Raw genomic sequence first — 11,342 nt, forward strand, 5'->3', positions numbered from 1 at the left:
ATAGTTTTTTCCTTTCTCTAAAGCATGTTATTTCACATGTTTATTCTTCATATGTTCTATTTTAGAACACTGTTTTTGTTTATTCAAAAATTGATTTTCGAGATGCAAAACGTTCACACGCTTTCGTTTAGGATTTGATCCCTACAGGTCTAGCAGTGTGAAGGTTCGCTTTAAGAGCTTTTCAGTAAGGTTATCATGGTATTTTAATATTCAAAGCCCTTTATGTTACCTAAGTAGGCTGTAAATTGGAATTTACAACCTTGGTTGTGATGTTGGCCTAGGACTAAAAGAGTTGTTTGAGGTTGAGGTACAATTGGAGTGCGTCACATCTTGGTAAGTGTTGGAGTGGTATTGGAACAAACCACGTGTGATGTTAAGTGGTTTAAATTTCTATGGCTTAAATTTGTGAATTGAAATTAGGAGTTAAATGTTAAAATTAATTGGTGGTTTGTGCTTTAGGATTCGCTTCAAAGTGTATGGAACTTGGTGGCTGGTGTGCTTGAATTGAATTTTGTGTCTAAACTTGAGGTAAGTTACCTACTATTGGTTCGTCCTCAAACCTAAGTATGTGTTAAGTATTGGTTCCTATGTTGGTTTTGAAGGAAATCGTGCACGAGGATTTCCATGAGCAGCGGAAAGATCATTCCAAATTACAATCATATATGAACTTTACAATTATAATCATAAACAGAAATACACGATTATGCAATCATTACAGAAATTACAACATGATAATACAAATAATCAAGGAGAAATGCTACACATATTTATAGACTCATCGCCAAGGTCTTTGTTCACGAATGCTCGAACACAGCAACCTAGAACGATCGTCTAGCAAAAACTAAGCGATCGTTTAGCTCATCGCTTAGCTGCGTGTCTGTCGCCTACAAACACTATACGATCGTTTAGCTTGCTCCAAGTTGTCGCTTAGTAAATCCTATTTACTTGACAACTTCCGGTGAGATTCCGGGAGAGAAAAATCTCCAAAAAAAAATACAACATTAACATTACTAAAATTAGGAAAACAATTTTTTTTTTATCTCATGGTTACCATGAAACCACTAATAACCTCCCATTCAATTGGTTATTAGATAAAAAGATTTAATTATCTAATAATTAATATTATTATAAATATAAATGATAACCAACTTATCATACTATATTTATAACCTATAGTTTTAGTATTTCATCTCATGAAACATATAAACCATAGCTCTTATTCTATTCCATGGTACTTAATGTAAATCTTATTTACATTAATCCTTCACTCGATGTATCTCATACACCATACCGATCATATCATATATAATCGAATTACTTCTTGTCAATTTGAACATTTCAAATCAACACCAAGAACTGATCCTCAGCTAAATCCATTGAGCTACCAAAGGGACCTTATGAACCTGTAGCTCGAAGCTCCAACGGTACGTGAATAACTGGCTAAACTCTTTAGTCACCGGATCCACCATCCATTAACTACCAGGCACTCCACTAAAGACCGACAGCTGAACTCTTCTTACCACAGATATATTATGGTCCATCTTAACCAATCAGCAGTGCGACAACCCTTCACAGATCACTCGTAAGTACAGCTCGACCAATAACCGTTATACCCCTATAGTTATATTAAACTTCTTAAGTACCACTAATCCCTCTAATGAATATATTGTTGGGATTGGTGTCCTAATTCTCCCATAGTCTCGTTGTTTTGTAAAGATGTGCATTGTTAAATGAATAAAATAAGTGTTATTTAATTCTGGCATTTACTCATATCCAATAAACAAAGCTTCATGGTTATCTTATATGAACTTAAGCATGTATATGTGATATACAAGTTGATCATGCCTTAAGTGATAACCTAAATTGGTCTGTAGTATAAGGATTAAGGTGGGATACCTGATCATGGTGACACTACGGATACGGCCCATTTTGTAGAGGTTTGCAAGTGTTGAAAACTACAGATGGTTGATCCTGACTATTCATGTGGAGACGTGGAGCGGAGGTGTCCTATACAAAGAGTTTGTATAATACCTGGACCACGAGATGACTAGACTCTGTATATAACGTCATTGATACTAGAGACTTGCATCTCACCTAAACAACCATAGGTGACATGACCTCAATCCTGAGTGTTTTGTGAACTCTTGCCTTTGAGGGCGGTTCTTTGATTAGTATGGGTGAGAGTGCCAGATTGCCAACTCAACATACCTACCTTTTTGGGGACTTGTCTGATCTGGGAGCTGGGAACTCAATCCACAATATGGAATTCACTCCTTTCCCGAAGTAGGGATAAGTAAAAAGATTGCTCCCTTAAGGGCTAATTCTGGGGCTTGAATATAGTGGTCATAGCTTCTCTTTGTAAGAGAAGACTCAGTCATAGTAGGACTATGATTTATGTTCATTAGAGGGATCAGTGGTACTTAAGGAGACAGATGTAACTACAGGGGCATAACGGTTATTGGCCCTTTTGTACTTACGAGCGATCTGTGAGGGGTTGTCGCATTGCTCATTGGTTAAGATGGACACATAATATATCTGTAGTGAGGAGAGTTCAGTTGTCGATCTTTAGTGGAGTGCCTGGCAGTTAACAGATGGTGGATCCTGTGACTAAAGAGTTTAGTCAGTTATTCACGTGTCGTTGGAGCTTCGGATCTACAGGTCCATGAGGTCCCCTTGGTAGCTTGGATTCATGTTGAAGGATCAGTTCTTGGTGTTGATTTGAAATGTTCAAATTGACAAGAGATATTTTGATTATATGTGATATAATCGGTATGATGTATGGATACATCTAGTAGAGGATGATGTAAACGAGATTACATAAGTAATATGGAATAGAAAAAGAACTATGGTTTATATGTTTCTTGAGATGAAATATTAAAAACTATAGGTTATAAATTAGTATGATAAGTGGTTATCATTTATATTTATAATATATTGATTATTAATAATTCAATACTTTTCTTTTAAATAACCAAATGTAGTGGTGTTATTGATCATGGTAAACCGTGATGTTTTAAAAGGAAATCGATTTCCTATTTTTTTTAAAAAAAGGATTTTTGAAAAGTTCGAAAAGTTTGAGTTCTCGCCAAAAGAAACTCACGAAAATCGTCAGTAAATACAGATTTATTAAACGACGGCTGGGCTAGGTAAACGATCGTACAGGTGCCTAGCTAAACGATCGTGCAGTTTACTAACGATTGCATAGCTTTTCTAGACGATCGCTGGCCTAAGGTAATGATCGTGTAGAATCGACCGAGTTAAACGATACAACTAAACGATCGCATTACTATTTGCTAAACGATTGCATAGTTTATCTAAACAATTGGGCATAACCTATATGATAGTCTTCGACTTCTCCCATTTGCCCAGCATCTACACGATTGTTTTTCCTCCGTTCGTCTACCTCACCAAGTCTGAACAAGCCCACCTCTGGATTCTCACACCGAGAATCAAGTTCGCTTGTGTGGTGTCAGAACTCACAACACCGTCAGAGTTTTTTGAGGTCGTTCGTGTGCTATAGAGTCGTCGTTGTGTGGAGAGTTCGTTAAGGACGAGCGAGAGGTTCGTGCTGTGTTCATGCGTGTTGCGATTGTTGTAGATCGAGCGCTCCAGATACAGTTGTTCGTGAGTTGCGCATCGGAGTGTGAAGACGCTCTCTTATGTCTTCAGTTTCGTCTCTGTTTCTTTATGTGTTTCATGCTGTAATTTTCTCTGTATATTGCATAACCGTTTTGAAGTTACTGTAAATGTATTATTGATTCATGATTATAATTTGAATAGTCTTGTTTCCGCTGCTCACGGAAATCATCGTCCGAATTCCTACACATAAACTATAGTTCCTACTATGACTAAGTCCTCTCTTCCAGAAGAGAAGTTTGGCCACATGTTCAAGCCCTGAAGCAGCCCTTAAGGAGCAATCTCTTTCTACTTATCCCTGCTTCAGGAAAGAAGTGAAATTCCATCTGTGGATTGAGTTCACAGCTCCCAGATTAGACAAGTCCCCAAAAAGTAGCATGTTGAGTTGCAATCTGGCCACTCTCACCCATACTAATCAAAACCCCTCGAAGGTAGGAATTCTCAAAACACTCAGGATTGAGGTAGTGTCACCTATGGTCGTTTAGGTGAGATGTAAGTCTCTAGTATCAACGACGTTATATACAGAGTCTAGTATCTCGTGGTCCGACCTTATACAAACTCTTTGTATAGGACACCCCGCTCGCACGTCTCCACATGAATGGTCAGGATCTACCATTTGTAGTAGTTTATAACACTTCAAACCTCTACAAAGCGGACGTATCCGTAGGGTCACAAGGATCAGGTATCCCACCTTAATTCTTATACTACAAACCTATTTAGGTTATCACTTAAGGCATGATCCACTTGTATATCACATATACATGCTTAAGTTTACATAAGATAATCATGGAGCTTTGTTTATTGGATATGAGTAAATGCCAGAATGAAATAACATTTATTTTATTCATCAAACAATATGTATCATTACAAACAACGAGACTCCAGGAGAATTAGGACACCAATCCCAACAAGTTTGGAATATTATGACATGTTTGTTGGTCAGTTGAAATTTTGGAAGCATATGTTTATGCTATGGAATTTCGATATTATGTATTGTTGTAGTGTTTGATTGATGGATGAATTGTGCGACTGTTTTGAAACCTAAACATGATTTAAGACTTTAATTGTATGTTTATACCTATGTGAGACTGATAGTAATTGTTAGCACTTCTATCAAGTTATGCACATCGCATATTGTGAGCCTTTGGTTTCACACCTTATGCCTATGTACGGTATTCTCTTGGGATCACCACTTATGGTTATGACTATGGCCTCTGGGGTCACTAGCTATGAAAGCGTGCCATTGTAGACCTATGCCTATGCCTACAATACGGGTCGCTTATTGGGTATATTTATATACTCATCATTTTCTCTCCATGTTTTTTAGGTAAAGGTAAAGATAGACCAGCGAATGACAGGAGGGATGCGTGACCTAGCCATCGGGACATGATATCGCTTCCGCACATATGTTTTATTTATTTTTATGTTTTGGTTTAGGAGTCTAGCATTTAAAACTCTTGGTTATTCCATTTATTTGTTAATTTAATTATTTGCTTAATTTGTTTTAAATTAGAGTCAGAGATACCCAAACGGAGTTATCTTATTATTTGAGCTTTATTTAATGAAATAAAAATTTTATTTCTTTTATTTAATTTTCTTCCAAACATTTATTGTCAAGCCATATAGTAGCATCCTAGAAGTATAATAGAAAGTTGGGTTGTTACAGAATTCCTTTAAATAAAGATAATCTAAATATCTAGAATGTTTGTAGGATCCAATAATAGCCTAGAAAATTCCTTTTACTTGGGCTCCAAGGATCTCATGCCTATAAATAGGAGGTGTGACCCCATATGTGAGCCAAGCAAAAAGATAGAGAGCTAATGTAAAAAAGTGAGCGAGTGTCTTGAGAGTGCAAGTGTAATTACTAAGTGTTCATCCTTGTATATTTCCAAATAAAAGTTTCTTTTTCCAGAAGAGATTGTTTTTCTTCCTTTTGTGTCAATTTCTTCAACGTTTTTTAAGTCTGTAATGATTTTGTAAGACACATTCCATAGGCTAATAGGACGATAATTTATTACTTCTCTTGGTTGTTTGAGTTTGGTTGTAAGAACAATATGGGGGAAGTTAAACACCTGCACCAATGCCAAAAAAAGTCATCTGGACCAAGAACCTTCATTGGAGAGATGTGGAATAATGTTTCCCTCACATCCATCTCTGAAAAATGGCTCATTAAGGATGTCATTCATCTCCTCTGTTATTTGTTTATGACACACTACAAGATAGCATCAATGTGATTTGCCAACGGGTTAGTAGAACTAAAAATAGATGTAAAGTAAGAAAGGAACCGTGTCTCCAGATCATAATCCTTTTCTATTGTCCATTGCCCATTTTCATCGAGAACTCTTTCAATAACACCTATAGTTAATACAACATATCTATTCTTTTAGCTTTTCTTAACCATACTTGCATATCCTAAAACATCCTAATTGAATATGATCTCAATTGATTCATGCATCATTTCTCTACTCAAACGGCACATGAACATGTCAAATTCAAGTTCCAAATTTTGAGTATAGAGTATTACAAAATTGTCTAAAAAGATAAAATATGAGTACATGTTTTTTAGTTCAACAATGAGTCATGTGTTTTACTAGATATTTTTTATTTATGGGAGTCAAAATCATTCAAATCCATAAAAAATAAATTTATAATTAAGGGGGAAAAAAAAAGATTTTCACCAAATTTGATGATGTTCAAAGAGCCAAAAGCATCAAGTCACGTTAGGTAGAGACCCACCACTTTGTAAGAAAGAAACTGCTTCTTTACATTCATTCTCGTATTATATTCTCTCTTTGAAACACCATTTTCCTTCCGTCATTTATTCTCCTTTACAGAAACCATGTCGTCGGACCGGCCCGGTTCAGAAATTTCAGCCTCCATATCGGCGAGAAGCCTCGGCGACATCTCGGAATTCAGTGCCACCCGAATCGGCCTTGACATTGTTTCGGCTGTTCGTCGAAATCTTGGCTTTCTCAGAACCGTCGCCGATTCCCACTGGCTCCACTGTGAGTCCACTCTTACTGAAGCTATTCGAAGGTCAAATCCTAATCCACTGTTTGATTCAAACTTAATGCTATCTAATCAACTTATGTGGAGCCTCTTTTGGGTTCTTGCATTTAATGCTAAGAGAGATGTTTTTTTGGGGGGTTTTGGTTTTTTCTTTTAGGTATGAGGAGCTTTGGATGCCGTTGATTTCTGATCTAACGGTTGCTGGGGCTTCCCCTCCTTTGATTCTTCCTCCGTTGGATGTTGAATGGGTTTGGTTCTGTCACACACTGAATCCGGTTAGCCGTAACTTTTGTTTGTTTCTTGAGTGAATCACTCACCCTTTAGATTGGTTTTGATGGGTGTAATGTAATATAGGTTACGTTTGACGGTGATCACTTTTGTTAGATTCAAAATTACTTCTAAATATGGTTTTGATAATTCAAAATCAATTTTGAGTAAAAATATAAAATATCCATTTCGAGTGATGAGATACGAATTTCTATAATAAAAGAGTTAAAATCACTTCTTGACATAGCATATTTTGTGCTTGGGATTGTGATTATAGGACTCTGCTAGAAAGTGATATATGTCTATTTATTTTGATGTTTGGCTTTAGATTTCTGAAAGTGCTTCTTAAGAGTTTCTCAAACAATCACTTGGTCAAAAATTCCACACAAGTGTTTTCTCAGGAGGGAATATTTAAGTGCCTTTCTCTTGAGAATTTGGTTTGGGTTTTTAGTTGCTTTGATGTTTGGTTTTAGACTTTTGAAAGTGGGAACTTTCATTGGTTTTTTTTTTTTTTTTTTTGCCCCCTTTTCTGTACTCTCTCTGGTCAAGCCAAGTATCAAAGGTAATAATATACTTCTTTCAGGTTGGTTACAAACATTACTGTGAGACAAGATTCTCTAAGCTTATTGGAAAGCCATCAATTTTTTATGAAGAGAATGAAGAATATGCATACATGAGGTGCAAACAGATATGGGTCAAGAAGTACCCAACCCAATCCTTTGAACTTGAAGAAAATTCAAGTTTGAGAGGTGTAATTACTGTTGAAAATCAGGAGCTTTTGGAAGAAGTAAAGAGACTAAGGCACTTATATTCAAAGTTCTCCGAACCGTTTAGGTCGGAGATCGTTTACCTTATTGCAGCTAAGCAAAGATACAAAGGGTTTCTGCATATGTTGCAGAGGTTTTCTGATGAATGTTCTTCTTTTGTGCCTGCCTCAGATATTCTCCTCATGTGGCTTACCCATCAGGTTGATGCACTATGATATTTTTATTATTCAAAGGAAAAAGAAAAAGAACAAGAAATGGATGTACTATTGAATGAGTATTTAGCGTATGGTTTTGAATCTACTTTTGTTTGCATCTTAGATCATCGATCAAAGAGTGAAACTATTCTCCCATCAAGATGTTCTCCTTTTAGTTTTTCCTAAATAGACAGTTTTGTTCCTAATAGGGATCGTATGCTTGCAGCTTCTCTAAGCAAAAGTGCCTTTGAATTTTGATTGTATTAGTCGAGCCATGTCTGTATAATGTATTGCCATCTATATTTATCTTCCCCAAATATCAGGCTTAATCATCTCACTTTTAGGATAGAGGAGAATTGAAAAGGAAGGAAACTATAAATGAACATGAACATTAAATTATTAGAGATACAAATGGTAGGTGAAAGTGTAAATATTAATGCTGTGATTTCTGCGGTTACTTCAGACGTTTTATGTTCAAAACTTCATTTTTGTTTGTTATATGTAAACCAGAGTTATCCAACAGTTTATGCAGAAGATGTAAAGGAGATGCAGGAAGATTTGGCAAAGGTGGTGAGATTTGGGAAAACTATGAAATCAAAGGAACGTGAAGAAACCAAGCAACTGTGGCACAGAACCTTTGGGCAACCTTATGAGAAAGCTGGAGGAGGGATAATCATGGAATTAGGAAGAGCTGTTACTTCCAATCCTCTAGTTTACTCGGAAGCAACCCACGTGGATGTAAATGCCAAGTACAAGTCTATGACATCTAGGTTCGTTCTAGAGGTTGGTTAACTCACTCAATTCTCCATACTTTTTGTTGGATAGAAGTGTGGTCTGCTTAGAAAGCTGAATTATGTTGCAAAATGCAATTTACTGAGATCATTTTTAGCTTTGAAGTTGATAGGAGCAAGTCATTTAGATATTGGCAAAACTATCAAAATTTCATGTTCATTAACAACTTTTTTATCCTTGCTTTGAGTTCAGGTTTGTGTGTTTATTCGGCACAAAGCTCAAAAACAGCCATCCCAACAAGTTGTTTCTCAGGAATTTCTTCGTCTGCGCAGCTTAAGATGCCATAAGGAGTTTAAGCTCGATCAACCGATCTCAAGCCTCAACAATGACTTGTGGAACAAAGCTTGGCATCTCTATTGTGAATTTGGTACCAAGGGAGTTGTACTCGAGCTTCGGCATCCAAGTGGCCATTGTTTCAAAGGAAGTAGCATTAAGGAAACTATCACATTCAAGTGGAACGACTTGATAAGAGCACCCTCTCTTACTTTAGAAAGACAATTCAATCAGGATCTCAAGATGGTTGCCTCTATAACTCCACCAGTTCAAGCACCGTACTTGTTAAAATGTGTGCCTGACAAAGTGACGGATGATTCGGGAGCAATGGTTTCAGATATTGTTCTTAGAATGAACCAGTACCGGCCTCAAGAAGGCCGGTGGCTATCTCGAACGGTACTTGATCATGGAGGTAGAGAGTGTTTTGTCATTCGTATAAGGTAATAAACTAATAATTTAATCGATACTTCATTGTCATTTGTCATTCTGTTTACAATTTGTCAGTTTATTTTACTAAAGCTTACTCATGTTCGGCACATCAAGATGTAACATGACAATGTGAATAAAATGCAGGGTTGGAGGGGGGTTTTGGAGAAGAGGAGGTGAAACTCCTTTGCCTGTGAAATGGGAGGACAGAATTATAGAGATTCGAGAAGGTTCTTGGTCCTATATTGCTGGCTCCATCGGCAGATCCCCAGGTATGGTGTATATTCGTACATGGATCAAATCTTTCTATGACTGAAGATCCTGGCTCGCTATATCAAATTCTTGAAATTTTCATATCTTGAAGATAATTAGGGATATCTCAACTTTTAGTGAGTTCTTTATGTGAATAGGAAGGAAATGATAGGAACGAGAGATATGGTTTTAGAAGAAAACCGAATTGGTTATCAAAATTGTTGCCATACATGAATATCCTCCTTTCCTTAAGAAATATTACGTGTAAAATTGAATCCATGCTGTCAAACCATGCCCTGAACCTGGACACGGTGTCAATAAGTGATTGTCTAATAATGATTGAGCAGATGAGTTGAGAGTCTCTTATCTTTTGACTTGAATCAGCTAAATTTTTTTAAATTTGATCATTCATTCATATCTTGGCATCTAGAACAGAGAAAGTGGTAGGAACAGCTACACCAAAACAGCCGCTAGAAGAATTGAAAGCTGCTTGGAGTTTTTCTACTGGAGATGAACTGTTGATTCAATGGGATACTTCAACACCAAAACCATCCCTTAGCTTTTCCTTAACAAATCCAGCTTCAGAATCATCTGTATGTGCTCATGTATTGAATCTTGTACAAGGGTCTTTTCGGGTTCTGGGTTTCAGTATGTTTTGATGTTGCAGGTAAGGCTATTAAAAGGTCGGCAAAAGCTATATCAAGTAAGGAGAGAGGTAAAAGAACCACAACATGATGGCAGCAGACAGGAGGAAGAAGAGGAAGGCGAAGATGACGAGTGGTTTGTAACAATGATTCGATATACTGATGAGGACCCAACCGGAAGAGCAACCGCTCTTCTTAACTGGAAGTTGCTGGTGATCGAGTTGTTACCAGAGGAGGATGCTGTGTTGGCACTTCTTCTCTGTGTCTCGATCCTTAGAAGTGTATCAGAAATGCAGAAAGAAGACGTTGGAAACTTGTTAATTCGAAGGAGATTGAGGGAGACAAAAATTGGTCTTAGAGATTGGGGCTCCATAATGCTTCACCCTTCACAAAGTTCAACTACTTCGTCGCCTTACCTTCGACCTTGGTATTGGAATGCTGAGACTGTGATGGCATCCAACAGTGTCGATCACCTCACAAGACAGCCTGCATCGAGCTACTTGCCCGTTGAGGGTGGAGATAAGTTGTACAAGCGAGGAATAATATCATGAATGATGAAAACTGAGGAAACAAAATGTTTTGAAAGGCCATGTTGGAAACAGCATTTTCAAGTTATCAGACAGGTTTTAACTCACAGCGGCATCTTTGGCTTGGTTTCTTCTCATTTTTCCATTTTGAATTTGAAGTGTGATGTAAGAAGAGAAAGAAAAGTGCCAATAATTGGTGTATAAATTAAGCAGGGACAAGTTGAGTTTATGTAGTTATTTTATTTGTAAAGTAAAATAATTAAATGTGGTTCTTTTCTTTTCTTTTTAAACCACTAGTTAAATTTATTGTACTTGATTGGACAGTTTGTTTATAAAATTTAATGGCAAATTAGATGATAATTTATTAAATGTAGCACCACATGGTTGTTGAATTATTGGGTTAACCATCATCTACTTCCATGGTTGCAGTTGCATGATTAGGCTAAATATATAGTTTAATTCCTAAAGTTTGATTTTTTTTTTTTTTTTTTGAAAAATAAATTAATTCATAGCTTTCAATTTCATCCAATTAAATCGTGTTATCCAATTAAATCG

The 11,342-nt window shown here is 36.7% G+C and overlaps 1 protein-coding gene across 3 annotated transcripts; it reads left to right on the plus strand.

Annotated features, from left to right (window-relative positions):
• Window positions 1-6,391: 6,391 nt before the first annotated feature.
• Window positions 6,392-11,077, plus strand: LOC120071894 (glycine-rich domain-containing protein 2). 3 transcript variants are annotated; one of them, XM_039024303.1, is made up of 8 exons: window positions 6,399-6,672; window positions 6,803-6,920; window positions 7,496-7,879; window positions 8,384-8,656; window positions 8,858-9,378; window positions 9,512-9,636; window positions 10,052-10,209; window positions 10,284-11,077. In XM_039024303.1, the coding sequence occupies exons 1-8, from the start codon at window positions 6,476-6,478 to the stop codon at window positions 10,809-10,811; spliced, it is 2,304 nt and encodes a 767-aa protein (XP_038880231.1). In that variant the 5' UTR covers window positions 6,399-6,475; the 3' UTR covers window positions 10,812-11,077. The 3 variants fall into 3 exon arrangements, with proteins under 3 accessions (XP_038880233.1, XP_038880231.1, XP_038880232.1); XM_039024305.1 differs by lacking the exon at window positions 10,284-11,077 and having other exon boundaries at window positions 6,392-6,672; window positions 10,047-10,202; XM_039024304.1 differs by lacking the exon at window positions 6,803-6,920 and having other exon boundaries at window positions 6,563-6,672.
• The last annotated feature ends 265 nt before the right edge of the window (window positions 11,078-11,342 follow it).

Source organism: Benincasa hispida, chromosome 2, assembly GCF_009727055.1.
Source record: "Benincasa hispida cultivar B227 chromosome 2, ASM972705v1, whole genome shotgun sequence".
Taxonomy (NCBI): Eukaryota; Viridiplantae; Streptophyta; class Magnoliopsida; order Cucurbitales; family Cucurbitaceae; genus Benincasa; species Benincasa hispida.